Source organism: Rhinopithecus bieti, unplaced genomic scaffold, assembly GCF_001698545.2.
Source record: "Rhinopithecus bieti isolate Rb0 unplaced genomic scaffold, ASM169854v2 scaffold_56246, whole genome shotgun sequence".
Lineage (NCBI taxonomy): Eukaryota > Metazoa > Chordata > Mammalia > Primates > Cercopithecidae > Rhinopithecus > Rhinopithecus bieti.
In genome coordinates, this window is record NW_016821943.1 from 610,301 (window position 1) to 629,156 (window position 18,856).

General features: G+C 56.1%; 1 protein-coding gene across 5 annotated transcripts in view; it reads left to right on the top strand.

Moving 5' to 3' along the window:
• SNED1 (sushi, nidogen and EGF like domains 1) overlaps positions 1-18,856 on the top strand; it is a 59,120-nt gene that overhangs the window by 24,283 nt on the left and 15,981 nt on the right. For all 5 annotated transcript variants that reach the window (XM_017860668.1, XM_017860669.1, XM_017860671.1 and 2 more), the window contains 11 exons: positions 641-754; positions 1,433-1,546; positions 1,858-1,971; positions 2,598-2,711; positions 3,053-3,349; positions 5,442-5,625; positions 6,528-6,640; positions 7,543-7,824; positions 9,168-9,312; positions 9,388-9,470; positions 10,885-10,983. In XM_017860668.1, coding sequence (XP_017716157.1) covers positions 641-754; positions 1,433-1,546; positions 1,858-1,971; positions 2,598-2,711; positions 3,053-3,349; positions 5,442-5,625; positions 6,528-6,640; positions 7,543-7,824; positions 9,168-9,312; positions 9,388-9,470; positions 10,885-10,983 — 1,659 coding nt within the window. The remainder of the gene's footprint in view (positions 1-640; positions 755-1,432; positions 1,547-1,857; positions 1,972-2,597; positions 2,712-3,052; positions 3,350-5,441; positions 5,626-6,527; positions 6,641-7,542; positions 7,825-9,167; positions 9,313-9,387; positions 9,471-10,884; positions 10,984-18,856) is intronic.

Genomic DNA, 18,856 nt, shown 5'->3' on the forward strand with positions numbered 1-18,856 from the left:
AAAAAAAAAAAAAAAAAAAAAAAAAAGACAAGGAAATGATAAACCCAGAAATACTTATCACAAGAGAAGAGGAGGGTGCATGGTCAGAAGATCCCATTCACCATTCTGGCTGCCAGGGTGGATGCTAGTCCCAGATGTCACTAAGTCATTACTGTTTATTTACTTTTTAAGCATGAAATTAAACTTTAAAAAAATAAACATTTAAGTTCAGAAGCACAACTCCCACTTTAAAAGAAACCTGTGGTGAATCTTTTAGAACTAAGACTGGTCCCAGAGGTACTGGTTTCATAGGTGACTATTATACATTGAAATGGCAAGATGGGACATGAGACATTTTCTGCCAAACCCCCGACGCCTTTGTCCTGTCGGCCTGAACCACTGGAATTAAGTCCCACAGTGTCTTCCGTGAGCCCTGGGCTGGTTGTGAGCCTGCCGTCACTTCATAGGCACAGCCAGTCACTGAGCCCCAGGCCCACTGCCCTGCCCCGACTCCAAGGATATCCAGCCCTGGTCTCTGGCCTTTCCGAGCACTGATGATGTATCATCGAATTCTCTCTGGCCCCTCAGAACTAGTTTATGTGCATCTTAATTTGGCTTAATTGTGGCCACATTGCTTTACTCTTGGACTCTCTCCTCTCAGAAATTGATGAGTGCCGGTCTCAGCCGTGCCTGCATGGGGGCTCTTGCCAGGACCACGTCGCTGGGTACCTGTGCCTCTGCAGCACAGGCTACCAGGGCGTCCACTGTGAGCTGGGTAAGAGGGGCCCTGGCCCTGCTGGGGTGGCAGCTGCAGCACACTGGCCATGTGCCTGAGGCAGTGGGACCCCCGGAGAGGTCTCTGGATGGCTGGGGTGGCCACTGCATACTCTCTCGGGCCCCTGCCAGCTCTGACATCCAAGACAAAGAATTACCAGCATCCCTTCCTGCACCTCCCCAGGGGAGACTGAGAGCCCAGCTGAGAAGTGCTGGCCTGGGCTCAGGGCGCAGAGAAGGTGGGTGTCACCGAGGGCAGGTCACAGCCTCTGATGCCTGGTTGCTGCCAGCCAGCGGAGGGAGGGGAGGCCTGCCCCATGAGCCCTGCACACCCTTGTACCTTGCTAGGGCTCTTAAGCCTGAGAAAGACACGCGGGCTCCAGGGAAGGCAGGGCCCAGGGAGCCATGCCCAGTCGTGGTCTTGGGTAGCCTCCCATTGCAGAGTGGCCTGGAGGAAGGCATGGCCTGGAGGTGGGGCTTTGCCAGCAGGCAGTGGAGGTGGCATGCCTCCCGAGGAGGGGTGGGTGTGGGGCTGATGGAAGAAAACGCACATGTCCCGAATAGTTACTCCCAGTTGGGGAAGGGGTGACTAAAGCCTCTGGGAATGCACAGACTCCTGGGGCATGTAGGCGCCTCGGACCTAAGCCAGCAACACCCTTGACACCCCTTCTCTGTGCAGAGAGGGATGAGTGCCGAGCTCACCTCTGCAGAAATGGAGGCTCCTGCAGGAACCTCCCTGGGGCCTATGTCTGCCAGTGCCCTGCAGGCTTCGTCGGAGTCCACTGTGAGACAGGTAGGGGCTCCCTCCAGTGGGCCCCACATGCAGAGCCTGGGCCTCTAGAAGATCAGAGAGGAGGTGGAGCATCCCCACATTCCCTGCTGGGCAGACCACCTGGGGAGAGGGACCCCCAGGGCTGCGGCCACCTTGGGAGGGAGGGGTGGAGGTGAGGGTGCTGGGGAGGGCTGAGGGGAGGGACCTGTCCACTGCCCCTCTCTCCTGGCCTCTGCCCCTAGACTCCTCCTTTCCCTTCTTCCCGCTGTCCTCTCCTCCCTCCCCCAGACTCCCCCCTTGCGGCTTGGGCCCACTCTCTGGGTGTTCTCCAGAGGTGGACGCCTGCGACTCCAGCCCCTGCCAGCACGGAGGCCGGTGTGAGAGTGGCGGCGGGGCCTACCTGTGCGTCTGCCCAGAGGGCTTCTTCGGCTACCACTGCGAGACAGGTAGGGCGGCAGGCCCGCCTGCTCCCCGCGCTCTGCCCGCCGCCTGGGAAGGCCCCTTCTCAGGCCGCAGGCCAGTGGCCCTCCGCCTGTCTCCCTTGGTCCCATGATGGTGCCTTCTAAACATCCCCATCTCCTGTGCTCACCCCACCCCCCGACACGGCTCTTCAGCCAAGGACACACCCGGGGTGGGGCCTCACGTCACACACAGGCCCTGCTGCCCTCGGACAGGCCAAGCTCATTGCACACCCAGGTCCGGCCCGTCGCTGTGTTTCTCTCTGGAACATTCTCCCTAATCAGCCCCCAGTGAGATACCTCCTGATGAGGCCTCCCTGACCACTGACCTCCCCTCCTCAAGCAGGACTGTCACTGGGATGGTGACCTGGCCTGTCCTGGTCCAATGTCTCCTCCCCTCAGCCAGTCGGGCTGACGGCACTCAGCTGTGGAGGGTGGAGGGGCTGCTGGGTTGGGCCCCGTAGGGCAGTGGAGGTGACAGAACCGAAGGGAGGCAGTAGCTGTCCTGTGCCCCCCTCCCCTCCACACCCACACAGGAGGGACCCAGTGCCCCAGGAACAAGTGGGGGCCCCTGGCCATACTCCAACACACACTGCTGCTTTTTCTTCCCTCAGCGAGTGACCCCTGCTTCTCCAGCCCCTGTGGGGGCCGTGGCTACTGCCTGGCCAGCAACGGCTCCCACAGCTGCACCTGCAAAGTGGGCTACACGGGCAAGGACTGTGCCAAAGGTGGGTGGCGAGGGCACCTCTAGTGAGGGAGCCATGAAGGGGTCCCCTCACCCCAGAGGGCCCAACGGTCCCCAAGGGCAGAGCATCTGGCTGCTGCTTGCCCAGGCCCCTTCCCTGAGGAACAGGGAGGGGATAAAATCCCCTGGTGGGCTTGAAACACTGTCACACATGCAAAAGTGTGACCCTCCTGGAGGTACGTGGCCGGAGACAAAGAAGGACTCTGCCAGCGATGGCTGTATTAGGCCCAAGAGCCGGACCCGGCTGAGCCGCCGATGGGAGCCAGGCGTGCATGGTTGACAGCTGACCAGTCCTCTCTCCTTGTTTTGATCCAAACCCTGAAGAGCTCTTCCCACCGACGGCCCTCAAGATGGAGAGAGTGGAGGAGAGTGGGGTCTCCATCTCCTGGAACCCGCCCGATGGCCCAGCCGCCAGGCAGATGCTTGATGGCTACGCGGTCACCTACGTCTCCTCTGATGGCTCCTACCGCCGCACGGACTTTGTGGACAGGACCCGCTCCTCGCACCAGCTCCGGGCCCTGGCGGCCGGCAGGGCCTACAACATCTCTGTCTTCTCAGTCAAGCGCAACACTAACAACAAGAATGACATCAGCAGGCCTGCCGTGCTACTGGCCCGCACGCGTGAGTATCCCCAAGCCTGGCCGTCCCTGCCCAGCCCCTGCCCCTCAAGGGCAGCACTGGCCCCAGGCACCTGCAGGGCGGCTGTCGTGCCGTCCACCTCCCTAGTTCTCCCAGCAGCAGGACAGCTGAGCTGGGGGTTGGAGGCACCGCCTTGCTGTAGACAGAGCACTGGGGAGACAGAGCTGTTCGGGAGTGGCCTCGGGTCCACAAGACACAAGCGTGGGATCGGGGCGCATAGAATAGAGCCAAGAGTGGGAGCAGCACAACCCCCAGGCGTGGCGCTAGGAAGTGGGACTGGGGAGGAATGGGGGCTTCCCAAAAAGGTCCTTGGAAGGAGCCAGTGCGGGAGACAGGGGCCACGGGGGCGGGCTTGGATGCGCTGGGACTCTGGGGTGCTCTGAAGGCCTGGGGAGAGTTTGAGGGGCACTTGCTCACAGGGATGTGTGGGCACTGGGATGTGCTAAGAAGAGGCATCCGTGGCTAATCGGGAAGAGCCATGGGGCAGGCCCTAGATGGAAGGACAGACCCAGAGGCTCCACCTGGAGCTGGCACCGAAAGCTGTGACCCGATGTGACCCCCTGAAGAGGAGTCCTAGGGAGGAGCCCCCTGAGAGCCTGAGCCGCCGAGAGGGCAGGGGGGCCGGGGTTGTGCACAGCCTGGGGGGTTGCCACGTCGGGGAGCAGGAGATGCTGAGCGCTCTAGGGAGGGCGTCAGGGCTTAGCTGGCTTGTGTGCTGCTGGGAGGGATTCCGGGGAGGAGAAGGGAGCCCCAGAACACGGCCGTGGACAGACAGGGGCAGGGCCAGTAGAAAGCAGAGGCTGGCCCTCCACTGAGCCCAGGCGCATCAGCTAGAGCACAGGGGATCTTGGTACAGGCTGGGCAGGAACCAAAGGTGGGGTCCGGCCTGAGGCATGGGCTCTCACCCAGCACACTTTGGCTTTCAGACACAGGAACAAGAATGGGGATGTGCTAGAGGCCGAGGAAGAGGAAAGGGCTCAGAGCACGGACTGCTGCAAAGTGGCGTGATGGGTGAGGTGGTAGCCGGGGATTCAATGAGGCTGAGCCCTGAGCCTGGGGGCGGCCATGGTGTGTTTGGTGAAACCTGCGGTCAGCCTGGGGGAAGGCAGAGAGGATGATCGGCGGCTCTCACAGGAGGAGGCCTCCTGGCCACACTGGGCCCCAGCTTGAGGCCAATTGCCGAGGGCATTGCCGGGACAGGCGGAGGCATTCGGCAGCTCGAGCCCACCCAGGGACCGCACAGGGCTGCCCTGCAGGAGTTGACCACCAAGGGGCTGAAATTCCCACAAGCAAGGACACAAGAGCACACTCAGAGATGGGAGCCTGGATGTCATGCGGGCGGCACTGAGCGGTGGTCACAGGGCTTCCAGGGAACTGAGTAGGGGTGGCTCACCTGGGCTGTTTTAGGAGGAAGCACCTGGAGGCTGCGCCTCGAAGTATCTGGAGCAAAGACGGAGCCGCCTGCCTGCTGCAGAGTGGGGTCCAGCCAGTCCCATGTGGGTGGATAGGGACAACTGTTCACAGACTGGGGTGCTGAGTGCCCAGGAGCAAGCGCTGCCCTCTGGGCTCTGCCTGGCGCATCAGCAGTGGCACTGGAGCTTTGGAGGAGACTGGCCGGGCGGGAAGCTAAGCTCACAAGTGGCCCCTGCCCTGTAGTCACCGGGAGCTCTGTGCGTCCGTCCTCCTCGGACGGTGTTACCCAGACCAGGCCCGGATGTGTGCTGTTAGACCAAAATAGTCGACTGGCGCAGAAAAGAGGGGAGGTCTGGGTCACTCATGTCTAGAGGGACTCCGGCCCATCCCCTGCCATGTCACTGCCACATCTAAATGGAGGTTAAGACCCCTGCCTCTGGTAAAGCGGGATGGCCCACAACGGGCTCTGCAGCCATCAGCCCTGGAGGCCAGAGCCTGGGTGTCCCACTCAGCCCGAGTCCCCTGAGTAGCTGACGGGACACCCTCTCCAGGACCTCTCTGTGGCCCCAGCACCCTCCCAAGCCTGGTCTCATCTTGAGCCCCCGCCCTCCCCCAGGAGCAAGGAGGGGCCAGTACCTGCTAAGTAGCCCATTCCCCCTAGGACCCCGCCCTGTGGAAGGCTTCGAGGTCACCAATGTGACGGCCAGCACCATCTCAGTGCAGTGGGCCCTGCACAGGATCCACCATGCCACCGTCAGTGGGGTCCGCGTGTCCATCCGCCACCCTGAGGCCCTCGGAGACCAGGCCACTGATGTGGAAAGGAGTGTGGACAGGTTCACCTTTGGGTGAGAGGGGACACCCAGAGCATGGGGCTCGGGTGAGGGCAGGGGTGGGGGCTTGGGGACACGGGGCCCAGGTCTCGGGCACATTCTCCGTGTGTGGACTGTGCACCTGCCGCTCCTCACCCGGGCGGAGGCAAAGGTCTCAGGTGAGCCAGCCTCTGACCCTGGAGGCCTCACTCCTGCCTCACCTTATCAGAGCTGCCAAGAGAGGATACACCTTCGTAGTGTTTTAAAGTGTCCAAAAAGAGCAGGAAAAGCTCTGAAAACCTGGGAGCACACCTTCCACACAGATCATGAGAGTGACTTGGCCCCTCAGAGAGCAGCGGCCAGCGAGGGGAGATGGTAACAGCCCCGAGCTGTCCCAGGAGTCCCACAGTGGACCCCTGTGATTTGGTCACCAACCAGAGAGAAAGCTTCCGATTCGTGCTCAGCACAGGCAGGGGTGCCGGGAAAGACCGGAGAGCGGGTGGGAAGGAAAACTCCAGCCAGCAGCTTCCTGGGGCTGGGACAGTATTGGCCTCACGTTGCCCTGTGGGTTCCTGAGAATTTACATCAACTCACCTGTGCTGAGGGGCATCGGGCCTGCCTGTCCCCCGTCCCTGCACAGCGACCACCCCTTCTCTGGCCTCTCCCATCTGAACACCGGCCCTCTGACAATACTGTAGCGGCCCTAGGCGCACCCGATCCTCCTCCGCTTCCCAGACTATGTATGGGCTGGCTTCCCACCCTAGGAGCACACGGCTCTGAGGGCCGCGAGTGTGCCCCTCGTGGAGGTCGCCTGGGCCACCAGCAGCAGGACGACCTCCCCCCGGTCACCTCCTGACCAGGGGAGCTGTGGTCTGGTAGCTGAGTCACACACAGGTCCCAGACGTCCCTGTTCTCTCTTCGTCACCTCCTGCCCACAGGGCTCTGCTGCCTGGGAGGAGGTACACCATCCAGCTGACCACCCTCAGTGGGCTCAGGGGAGAGGAGCACCCCACGGAGAGCCTGGCCACCGCGCCAACACACGTGTGGACCCGTGAGTAGAACGGCGCAGCCCCTGGCACATGAAAGGCCGTCTTCTGGAAGCTCTGGCTTCCTTCCAGCCTCCCCTAGTCCTCTCCAAAGTGTCCACAACACCAGAAACCCAGCCCTGGCCTCCCAGACGTCTCTTCCACTGGGGCCATTGAGCAGGGGCCACTGGGCAGGAGCCATTGGGCTGGGCTGGGCCCTTGTGCTGGGACAGCTGTCCAGGGCAGTCTCCATCTCTAAAGGCTCTTGGTAGCTCCTCAGCATGAAGTTCCTACTGGACACTGACCAGAGGGTCAGAGGAACTCACTGGGCCAGGGATACCCACACTGTCCAGGGCCCTTGCACCTTGCAACCAGCCCCCTCTAGCTAAGCTCCTGGTGTCACTAGGCCCACAACCCCTCCCCAGTGCATGGGAGGGGCGAGAGCACAGACAGTCAGCGCACAGGGGAGGGACGGTGAACCGGGCAGAGGGGAGGCTGCAGCTCCCTCCGTGATGAACAGAGGCTTGAGCAGGCCCCTGCCCACCTGTGCCCTCGGATGCTGCCCACCTGGGAAGGCACAGGAAAGGCTGGTGGGTAGGGGAGTCTGCCCAGGACTCCACGCAGCCAGGCTCAGGGAAACCGACAGTGCTGCAGGGAGGGCGCCAGCTGATGGGACACGGCCTGGGGGCTTCGCAGGGTGAATCCTAACCCGAGGGGAGGGTGGCATCGGGGGCCTGCAGGCCTCTTGGTTGGGAGATGCTGCCGTGCATGCTAGCCCACACCCCACCTCAGTGCTGTACCATTCTCCATAATAAAGAACCTGGCTTCCAGCAAGGCTGCGGCAGCCCCTGTCAGGTTCTCAAACTGTGTTCTCGCCAGAAGACCCTGTGGGCACCCCCTCACCTCTCCCTGCTCCTGCCTCGTCCAGGGCCCCTGCCTCCAGCAAATCTGACCGCCGCCCGAGTCACAGCCACCTCTGCCCACGTGGTCTGGGATGCCCCGACTCCAGGCAGCTTGCTGGAGGCTTATGTCATCAATGTGACCACCAGCCAGAGCACCAAGAGCCGCTATGTCCCCAATGGGAAGCTGGCATCCTACACAGTGCGCGACCTGCTGCCGGGACGGCGGTACCAGCTCTCTGTGACAGCCGTGCAGGGTACAGAGCTCGGGCCACTGCACAGCGAGCCCGCCCACCTCTACATCATCACCTGTGAGTGCTGCAGGCCCTGCGGGTGGGTGGGGCAGTGTTTGCCAGCCCTCTGTGCTGTTCAGGACTGACCTGGCCCTGCAGGGGCCTGGGATGCCAGGCGGACAGCCTAGAAACAGGACCGTGTTAGCAGGGGAGGAGTCTGTGTATGAAACCCACGAGGAAAGGAAGGACTCACGGGCGGGTGGCACCAACAACTGGAATAATAAGCACATGGAGCCTCAACGTGTGCCGGACCCCCCCCGTAGATCCCAGACAGGCTGAGCGTCACCTGAAAACGGGTGCCGAGGGCGGCAGCGAGGAGGAAGCCCCCGGAAGTGGCCTTGCAGCCCAGGCCTGACCCATGAGGGGCCGCTGGACACAAACAAAGGGCCAGGAGGCCACGGGCAGGGGCCTGCAAGGAGCAGGAATGCTGGGGCGCAGAGGCACAGCCGCTCGGAGTGGGGACAGAGGCTCTGAAGGGCTCGGGTCTGCTCCCAAGTGCAGAGGTGACCCTTCCAGGCTCCACCAGGGTCCTGAATGCCCCACTTAGGTCTTCCAAGCTCACAGAAGGAGCTGTGGGAAAATGCAGGAGCGGAACAGAGAGAGAAGAAAGAGATGGAAACAAGCAGGGAGGAGTAGCCACAGCTAGACAGAGCAGAGCAGGGGGCGGCTCCCCAGGGGAAAGGGGGCTCCGACCCCAGCCTCCTCCCCAACCCGTGAGGCTGTGCTGGGGACACGAAGTGCATGAGCTTGGCAAGTTCTCAGACCCAGTCCTGCCATCCCCACCAGCTTGGGGCCAAGCCCACCAGCCAGGTGGAAGGGGCAGGCTGGGACCTCCATGAGCCAGCCTCAGTGTGAGAGGGGAGGGGGCTCACAGGGAAGGAGGACCCAGCCTAGGAGGCTGAAGAACACTGTTAGGGTGACAGGTTGCGCCCTCACTCTCAGGGCACATGCTGGGGTGGGGACTCCCAGCTGAAGTGTCCCATCCGGAGGCCAACTGGGGAGAACAAGTGTGTCTCCAGGGCAGCCTGGGACCTGCGTCCTAGCTGGAGGGCCCAGCCCCTTTTGAGTGACAGGGGCAGGGGCCTACATTCAGCCCCTGCCTCACAACTCCCAGGCCAGTGCATGCCTTTGTCGCGGCTGTGCGTGGCTCCTCCTCAGAAGGGATATGGTGAGTGGGCTGGAAGGGAGCCCAGGGCATCTGGGGAAGCCGCAAGCACCTTGGATGACCACAGCTCACTCACACACACCCCTTCCCTTCTCCAAGCACAGCTGAGTGTGAGGGGCACCTCCCATGCCACAGGGGCAGGGACAGGGGCAGAGGGCAGCCCCAGACCAGCCCCTTCCTCCTGCCTGCTCTGCAGCCCCCAGGGATGGCGCTGACAGACGCTGGCACCAGGGAGGACACCACCCTCGGGTGCTCAGGAACAGACCGCCCCCGGCGCGCCTGCCGGAGCTGCGCCTGCTGAATGACCACAGCGTCCCCGAGACCCCCACCCAGCCCCCCAGGTACATGCCCCACCTGTCGGCCCCATCGCCCAAGGCGGCGCTCGGCCCGCGGTGACCCTTCCACCCTCTCCGCAGGTTCTCGGAGCTTGTGGACGGCAGAGGAAGAGTGAGCGCCAGGTTCGGCAGCTCACCCAGCAAAGCAGCCACCGTGAGATCGCGTGAGTGCTGGGGCCTCCCCACCCACCTCAGTGGCCAACCCTCGTCCTCACTGCCACTGTCACCAGCCCCTGTCCCCTACATGATGAGCCCGCCCCCACTGCCCAGCGCAGTCTCCAGCCAGGGACGCATGCATCTCCATGGCGGGAGGGTGGCTCGTAAGGGCCTCACGTCAGTGTGTGGGCTGGAGGCACAGGCTGCTGGCAGGGCACACAAGAGAAGATAAACATTTTAGAAGCAGGTCTGAGACGTTACAGCAGCTTTGTTTGCCAAAGTAGGGCTCTGAGCTTTGTTTTAGTAAGCCACGGGCAGGAGGCCATGAGGGTCTAACCTGCCACTCAGAGCGTGGTCCAGCAAATCCTCCGCCACTGTCCTGGCAAGATCTTCCTGGCGGCAGCAAGGCCGATGCGGGGCCCAGGTGCCTTGGCCCCTTCCCACCCGCTTTACTGGGTGAGGGCTGCTCCGGGAATCTGCCTGCGATTCTGACACAGAAGCCCTGAGACATGCTGGCAGGAGTGAGGCAGGCACCACCCTGCCCTAGAGGGCACCTCTCTGGCCCTTGCCTCTCACCTGGAAGGCTCATCCTCCTGGAATCCCCCAGCAAAGCCGAGTCACCAGTTTAATGAATATGTTCTGAGCAAAACTCCCCAGGCAGGGGAGGCAGGGGAACGCAGCAGGGAGAGTGGCAAGGAGGGACCAGAGCCCTGGGGGTCGCTGCCGCATGGTGAGCTGGGGAGAGAGCCCCCGGCAGGGTGTCTGGGGAGAGGGCAGGCAGCTGCCCGGGATGCCCAGTGGTGGGAGTACAGAGGGGGCCCGGGATGCCCGGTGGTGGGCAGGTGAGATGTGGAGTACAGAGCGGGGCCGGGATGCCCAGTGGTGGGCAGGTGAGATCTGGAGTACAGAGCGGGGCCGTTGTACTTACAGGTATGGAAACAGATATCAAATGCCCACGGTGCCGTTGAGAACCCTGCATAGAAGTGATGCAGTTGGGGGCAAGGGCATGAGGAAGGTCAGCAGAGGTTGAGGGCAGATCAGAGAGAGCAGGGGGTGCCGTAGCCCTCCAAGAAGCAGGGGGTGGAAGGAGAGGAATGCAGAATTTGACCCTAAGAAGAAAGCAACCGCATCAGCCCTGAGGATGGGGCCGCTTGGCAGCTCACTGGTGGCTGCCCCTGTAGCAGCTCTGAGGGGCCCTGCACGTGGAAAGCCCAGCCCCTCCAGAGGGTCAGCAGGAGCGCAAGGGCCAGCCCTTCAGGGGAGGCAGTGCTGGGGCCGACAGGCGCCGGGCGACGCAGGGAGCCTGGTCCCCACCAGGGACATCCGTGCTCCCTAAGGTATAGAAGCACTCAAAAGGGTGGCCCCAGGATCATCCGTGTGCAAAGCAGCTGTGCCATGTGGTCACCGCCTGGCTTCTTCTAGAACCCACAGCCTCAGCGCAGCTCGAGCACACCGAGGAAGCCCCCAAGCAGGTCAGCCTGGCCCTCCAGCTCCCTGAACACGGCAACAAGGACCTCAGGAGTAAGTTGGCAGCGCTGGTGGGGTCTTTGGGACTGACTGCTCTCAGGGGCCTTAGAGGCTGCAGGCAGGAGGGACCATCCACGGTGAGGGACCTGAGGGGAAGCTGAGCACCAGGCACCCCAGTGTGGGAAGATGGGGGGAAGCTACCACCCAAGCAGTGGGACCCCATCAACGGGAACAGGCCACAGGCAGGACCCACCCAAACCACCCAGGGTCTGAGCTGGAGAGACTGGCTTCGCCGCTGCCTCCCCTCCCCTCCCTTCCCCTCCTTTGCCTCCACATGCAACAGAGCCCACCCCAGCCCCTGCCTCTGGGCCCCACACCCCTCACTTCTCCGAAGAGGAGCAGGCGGAGTCAGGAGGGGAAGGGAGCAGCCACTGGACGAGCCCCAGCTCGAGGACCAGCTGGGCCCTGTGGACACTCAGGTTATGCAGGACCTGAACAGTCTCCTAGTCCGGGGCTCTGCCTCGTGAGAATTGAGGCCAGCACGTCTCTGCAGGGCGCCGAGCATCTGCTCAGCACCTGCAGTAAGAGTTCCCGGAAGCTCACGCAGCAGCTCCCCTTTGGGCAGCACTAATGCATGTGTGTTCCTCACCCTGAGTCAGACTCTGCCTTTCTCTGGGTTTTAATCCTTGGGGGCTGTGTCCTCTATGGACAGCTCTCCTAGCACCCGGTGACCTGTTCTCCCCTGAGTCACACCACAGACTCAGATTGGGATCACCCGTCAACCCAACCCCAAAGAAGGCCTAGTACTTGGTAAAGGTGTGAGCCACTGAGCGTGGTCTCAGCAGCAAGGCCTTGCCCTCAGCTTCTCAAGGACATCTGTACATATCAAGGGCACCTGCAGTGCCAGAGGGTGCGTTTGCAAGTGGCAGTTTCGCTGAACCCTAAGTTCACATTCCCCCCTCACCATATGAGGTCCGGACTCGCTGCTAGTCCCTGTGAGCACCAGGAGGACTGGCTTGTGCATCCGACGCAGTGAGTGAAGGATTCTCTTAATTAAGGTGTGGACCTTTAAGGGAACTAAAACAAACCTTTCATCAGATGGTTCGCATTGTGTCACACCCTTTAAATAGCAGGTGTTCATTTCCTAGAACGCAGAACTTAGAGGGGCACGTGTTACTCTCCTGGGTCTCTTTGGCAGGAGAGATTCAAGGTGACCCCCAGGCTGGCCCCAAGGTCACTGCACTCATGTGGTGTTTGCCGGCATGAGATGCTCATGCCCTGGTGGGTGCAAAATGATTTCAAGTGATAACATGAAAAGTCGAATCTTTAATGGCCCCTCGATGCGCAAAGCTAGTCATGATCTTTGGTTCATGTTGCACTCTCACACTAGCTACCTTTTATTTAATTAGTCTTTGAATATTGGCTTTAAATCAAGAACCCGACCTATACACTTGAATGTGAACAACACCGTCTATCTTTTTTGCCGTCATACTCCCTGTTCTCTCCCCTCAGTTAACCATGATCCTGAACTTTGTGCTTAGAATTCCTTTGTTTTCTTCAGAGTGGAAGGTGGGGAGAGTGATTTTGTCGGACATATACGTGTGGCAGAACAATAAGTGAGTTTTCTTTGCGAGATAATTATCTTGCCGTGTGTGATCGTTAGACCTGTGTTTTCACTCCGCATTCTCGGACGGAGGTTGGCCCATGCAGTCTGGGCAGCTGTGGCTTGTTCACACCCACTGTTGAGCACAGAGTCCACTGAGTGAATTGACCCGCTTTTCTCCCCTCTCTGTGCAGAGAACATGTAGGTTGTGTTTGGTATGAGCGGTGCTGCAGTGGATGTTCCTGTACAGGTTTTCCAGTACGTGTGTGAGAGAGTAGAAATGCCGGATCTAGGATGGGGATGTGTGAACGCCCGAATTACACGAGAACACGAAGTCATTTTCTAAGAGGCGATAGCAGTCTGCTCTCCCTCCAGCAGTGATGAAGATAAGCAGTAAATCCAGTCTCTCTAGAACTAGGTTTTGCCAGGTTTGCAGATCCTGCAGGCAGAACGGGTGTGACGCAACCCCTGGGATCTGGGTTTGCACCTCCTGAGCACTGATGTGACTGAGCCTGTCTTCATGGGCATCCACCAAAGGTGTTTGCTTGTGTGAAATGCCTGATCACACCTTTTGACTTTTTGGTTGGGTTATTTGTACTCTTCGCTTCCGTGAAATCCGGTCACGCCTTTTGAACTTTTGTTGGGTTATTTGTACTCTTCGCTCTCCGTGAAATGCCTGGTCACGCACTTTTGACTTTTTGTTGGGTTATTTTGTACTCTTCGGCTTCCGTGAAATGCCTGGGTCACGCCTTTTGACTTTTTGGGTATATTTGTACTCTTCGCTTCCGTGAAATGCCTGGTCACGCCTTTTGACTTTTTTTGGGTTATTTGTACTCTTTTCGCTTCCGTGGAAATGCCTGGTCACGCTTTTGACCTTTTGTTGGGTTATTTGTACTCTTCGCTCCGTGAAATGCCTGTCCACGCCTGTTGACTTTTTGTTGGGTTATTTGTACTCTTCGCTTTCCGTGAAATGCCTGTCACGCCTGTTGACTTTTTGTTGGGGTTATTTGTACTCTTCGCTTCCGTGAAATTGCCCTCCTGGTCACGCCTCCTTGACTTTTGTTGGGTTATTTGTTACTCTTCGCTTCCGTGAAATGCCTGGTCACGCCTTTGACTTTTTGTTGGGTTATTTGTACTCTTCCCTTCCAGTTGAAAATGCCCTGGTCACGCCTTTTGACTTTTTGTTGGGTTATTTGTACTCTTCGCTTCCGTGAAATGCCCTGGTCACGCCTTTTGACTTTTTGTTGGGTTATTGTACTCTTCGCTTCCGTGGAAATGGCCTGGTCACGCCTTTTTGACTTTTTGTTGGGTTATTTTACTCTTCGCTTCCGTGAAATGCCTGGTACGCCTGTTGACTTTTGTTGGGTTATTTTACTCTTCGCTTCGTGAAATGCCTGGTCACGCCTCTTGATTTTTGTTGGGTTATTTGTACTCTTCGCTTCCGTGAAAGCCTGGTCACGCCTCTTGACTTTTTGTTGGGTTATTTGTTTACTCTTCCTTCCGTGAAATGCCTGTCACGCCTTTTGACTTTTTGTTGTCCTATTTGCTACTCTTCGGGCTTCCGTGAAAATGCCTGGTCACGCCTTTTGACTTTTTGTTGGGTTATTTGTACTCTTCGCTTCACAGTGAAATTGCCTGGGTCACGCCTTTTGACTTTTTGTTGGGTTATTTGTACTCTTCGTTCCCGTGAAATGCCTTGGTCCCACGCCTTTTGACTTTTTTGTTGAGGTTATTTGTACTTCTTCGCTTCCGTGAATGCCTGTCACGCCTTTTGGACTTTTTGTTGGGTTATTTGGTTACTCTTCGCTTCCGTGAAATGCTGGTCACGCCTGTTGACTTTTTTGTTGGGTTATTTGTACTCTTCCCTTCCGTGAAATGCCTAGGTCAGGCCTTTTGACTTTTGTTGGGTTATTTGTTACTCTCGCTTCCGTGAAAGCCTGGTCACGCCTTTTGACTTTTTGTTGTTATTTGTACTCTTCGCTTCCGTGAAATTGCCTGGTCACGCCTTTGACTTTTTGTTGGGTTATTTGTACTCTTCGTTCCGTGAAATGACTTGTCACGCTTTGACTTTTGTTGGGTTATTTGTACTCTTTCGCTTCCGTGAAATGCCTGGTTCACGCCTTTTGACTTTTTGTTTGGGTTATTTGGTTACTCTTCGCTTCCGTGAAATGCCTGGTCACGCCTCTTGACTTTTTGTTGGGTTATTTGATACTCTTCGTTCCGTGAAATGCCTGGTCACGCCTGTTGACTTTTTGTTGGGTTATTTGTACTCTTCTTATTCATTTGTCAAAATTCTTATATGTTTTGATACTGATTCTTTGTCAGTTCTGTGTTCTGCAGTTATCTTCTTCCAGCCTCTGGCTTGTCCTTCCCTATTCTTGGTGGTATTTCTTAATAGAGAAAAGTTCATAATCAAATTTATCGAGCATTAGTGGTTAACAACTTGGGGGCCTTCTTTAAAAAGTATCCTTCCCCACACCAAAGTTAGAAGGTTATTCATGTATATTTTTTTCTCAAAGATTTAAAGTTTTGCTTTTGACATGTAAGTCATTAATCTATCTGAAGTAGACTGTCTGTGTGAGAGAAACTGGGCTGCAATTTCATTTTTCATGCATATGGGTAAACTGTATTTTTCATCTCTTCATGCTAAAAAGTCCCTTTTTCCCCCACTGTCAGTATCAAAATTACACATATAAAAGTAGAATTCTGGCTGTGTCAATTTGATACATCTATGCCATTACTGCCCTGTACTCACTCTAACTTTGTAAGTCCTGGAACTGATTGGGAAAGTTCCTGTTCTTTACTCTTCATCTTCAGAAGTATCATTGCTACCCTTGGCCTTTTTTCTTCCACATATACACCTTCACATCTTCCAGTCACACTCAATGGAAAAAGCCTTTGAGATAATGACTGAGTGTGCATTGAATCCACTGACCATTTTTGTGAAAACTGACATCTTTTTTTTTTTTTTTTTTTTTTGAGACGGAGTCTCGCTCTGTCACCCAGGCTGGAGTGCAGTGGCCGGATCTCAGCTCACTGCAAGCTCCGCCTCCCGGGTTTACGCCATTCTCCTGCCTCAGCCTCCCGAGTAGCTGGGACTACAGGTGCCCGCCACCTCGCCCGGCTAGTTTTTTGTATTTTTTAGTAGAGACGGGGTTTCACCGTGTTAGCCAGGATGGTCTCGATCTCCTGACCTCGTGATCCGCCCGTCTCGGCCTCCCAAAGTGCTGGGATTACAGGCTTGAGCCACCGCGCCCGGCCGAAAAACTGACATCTTTAGGATAGTAAGTCTGTATCCATAGACGTGGGATTTCTCTCCATATATGACGCTATGACTTAATATCTTTCAGTAAAGTTTTATATGGAATTCAGATTTATTCCTAGGTATTTTATAGTTTGATACTATTATATAGTTTGATACTAGTATACACTTTAAGAAATTACTTTTCCTGATTTTTTTTTTTTTTTTTTTTGAGACGGAGTCTGGCTCTGTCGCCCAGGCTGGAGTGCAGTGACCAGATCTTAGCTCACTGCAACCTCCGCTTCCCGGGTTCCCACCATTCTCCTGCCTCAGACTCCCGAGTAGCTGGGACTACAGGCGCCCGCCACCTCGCCCGGCTAGCTTTTTGTATTTTTTAGTAGAGACGGGGTTTCACCGTGTTAGCCAGGATGGTCTCGATCTCCTGACCTCGTGATCCGCCCGTCTCGGCCTCCCAAAGTTCTGGGATTACAGGCTTGAGCCACCGCGCCCGGCCAAATAGTTACTTTTCCTGATTATTTATTACTGGAGTATAGATATTTATTTGACCTTTGCATATTGACCTTATAGCCAACCATCTTGCCAAACTCTCCTATTCTTGTCTTCCATTCTTTGGGGTTTTCTATATATATAATCATATCCTTTTAAAGGTTAATTGTTTGCCTTTTAAAACTCAGACCTGCTCACACCTGTAATCCCAGCACTTTGAGAGGCCTAGGCAGACGAATCACTTGAGGCCAGGAAGGAGTTTGAGACTAGCCTGGCCAACATGACAAAACCTGTTTCTACTAAAAATACAAAAATTAGCCGGGCATGGTGGCACATGCCTGTAATCCCAGCTACTCAGGAGGTTGAGGCATAAGAATCGCTTGAACCTGGGAGGCAGAGGTTTCAGTGAACTGTGATCACGCCACTGCACTCCAGCCTGGGTGGCAGAACAAGACCCTTTCTCAAACATATAAAAGTAAATTAAAACCCAGACCTACAACTCAGCTGATATTTGTATAAAGTAGCAGCCAGTTCTTTTTCTTATGCAGACTCGTCATCTCCCCACAACTCTGCAGTGCCAGCTGTGCTGTCAGTCTGGTGTTCACGTATGCACGGGTCCATTTCTGGGTTCACTCCTCTGTTCTGTTGTTTTACCTTCTTTGAGCCAATAGCAACTACTTTAATGATGGCAGCTTTGGTGCTACTTGCTATGCTTTGGGGCCCAGAGTCCTCCCAACTTGACCGTTAAGAGTGTCTCACCTGTTCTCAGTCCTTTGCTTGCCTATGAAAGTTTAGGATCAGCTTGTCAAGTTCCACAAAGCACTTGTTGGGACTTTAAATGACCAAACCTCTGAGGCCCTGTGTGCCTGTAAAAATTCTTGTTAGCCCTCACATCTGAAGGACAGTTTGGATGGATCTAAAATTCTGGGTTTGAATTCCCTTCTTGTTCATTTCTTCAAATATTAGTCCATTGTCATCTGTGTCCAGTATCACTATCACCGTTGATAACTGTTATTTCCAGGTAGGATAATCTCATTCTACCTGGAAACTGTTAGACTTTATTTTTCTCAAGAAAAGGAGGATTCCCCAGGGAGTCCCATGTATCCCCTAAGCACAGTTAACACTCCTGATTGGTGTTTCCTCACCAAGCAACTATCCAAGTCAGGGCTGCACCTCAAGCCCGAGGGAGAATCTCATGGAGAGGAGGCAGGTTCTCGAGATTGTAGCTGGTCATCCTAGAGGTTTGGAGGGGCAGAAGCAAAGGAGTGTGTGCTGAAACTAGTCAGATTATTCCTGTTTTCCCCAACTTCTCGCCCCTGCAGGGCTCTTGGACTAGCTTGGCTTTATCCCCCTAGATAGCTGCACCAGTGGTTTGGGTGGCCGCCACCCAGAAAGACAGGCAGTTGCCTTCCCCATATGATACCAGGCAAGGGCAGAGCGTAAGCTGCTTTGCTCTGTAATTTATCCTCAGGGTGCAGCCACATCCCTGTTCCCCAACCCATTCAAAGCAGCCTTCTCTCTGTTTTTATTTATGTGTGAGTGTGTGACCATAATCCCAGGATTTAGTGGTGATGTCTGCACGGGACAAGGCTGCGGTGGCAGCTCTCTGGTGACCTCCCATCCTGTGGCTGCATGAGCTGCAGGCATGGGGCCCAGCAGCCCAAGAATGGCGCAAGTGTCTGTCACAGTCTCTGTAGCCACAGCTGTCCCACACATGGCAGGTAAGCACTGATGATACTACCTGTGGATTCTAAACACCCCTGCACATAGCCATATTCTGTAGGGTTGCTGTTAAGATGTCCCTGGACTGTTGTGTTCCCTGTCTAAAATTCATGTAGAATTGCAAGGGACCCAGAATAACAAAACAATTCTGAAAAAGAAGAAAAAAGTAGGAGGATTCACACCTCCTAATGTCAGAAGTTGCTATAAAGCAATGGCGATGGACCCGGTGTGGTAATGGATCGAGGATAGGCATTTAGATCCGTGGAAAAGAACTGAGAGTCCAGGGCCGGGCGCGGTGCCTCACACCTGTAATCCCAGCACTTTGGGAGGCCAAGACGGGCGGATCACGAGGTCAAGAGATTGAGACCATGGTGAAACCTCGTCTCTACTAAAAATACAAAAAATTAGGCATGGTGGCAGCGCCTGTAGTCCCAGCTACACAGGAGGCTGAGGCAGGAGAATGGCGTGAACCCAGGAGGTGAAGGTTGCAGTGAGCCGAGATCGCGCCGCTGCACTCCAGCCTGGGTGACAGAGCGAGACTCCATCTCAAAAAAAAAAAAAAAAGAAAAGAAAAAAAGAATTGAGAGTCCAGAAATAAACCACACATCGGTGGCCAACTGACTTCGACAAGGGGACCGAGACCATTCAATGTGGAAAGAATAGTCTTCTCAGCAAATAGTGCTGGGACAGCTGGATATCCACATGCAAAAGAATGAGGCTGGACCCCTCATACCATATACCTCATAACACAAATTAACACAAATTGACCAACAACCTAAATGTTAGGAGCTAAAACCAAAACTCTTAGAAGGAAACACAGGAGTAAATCTTCATGACCTTGGATCATAGGGGTC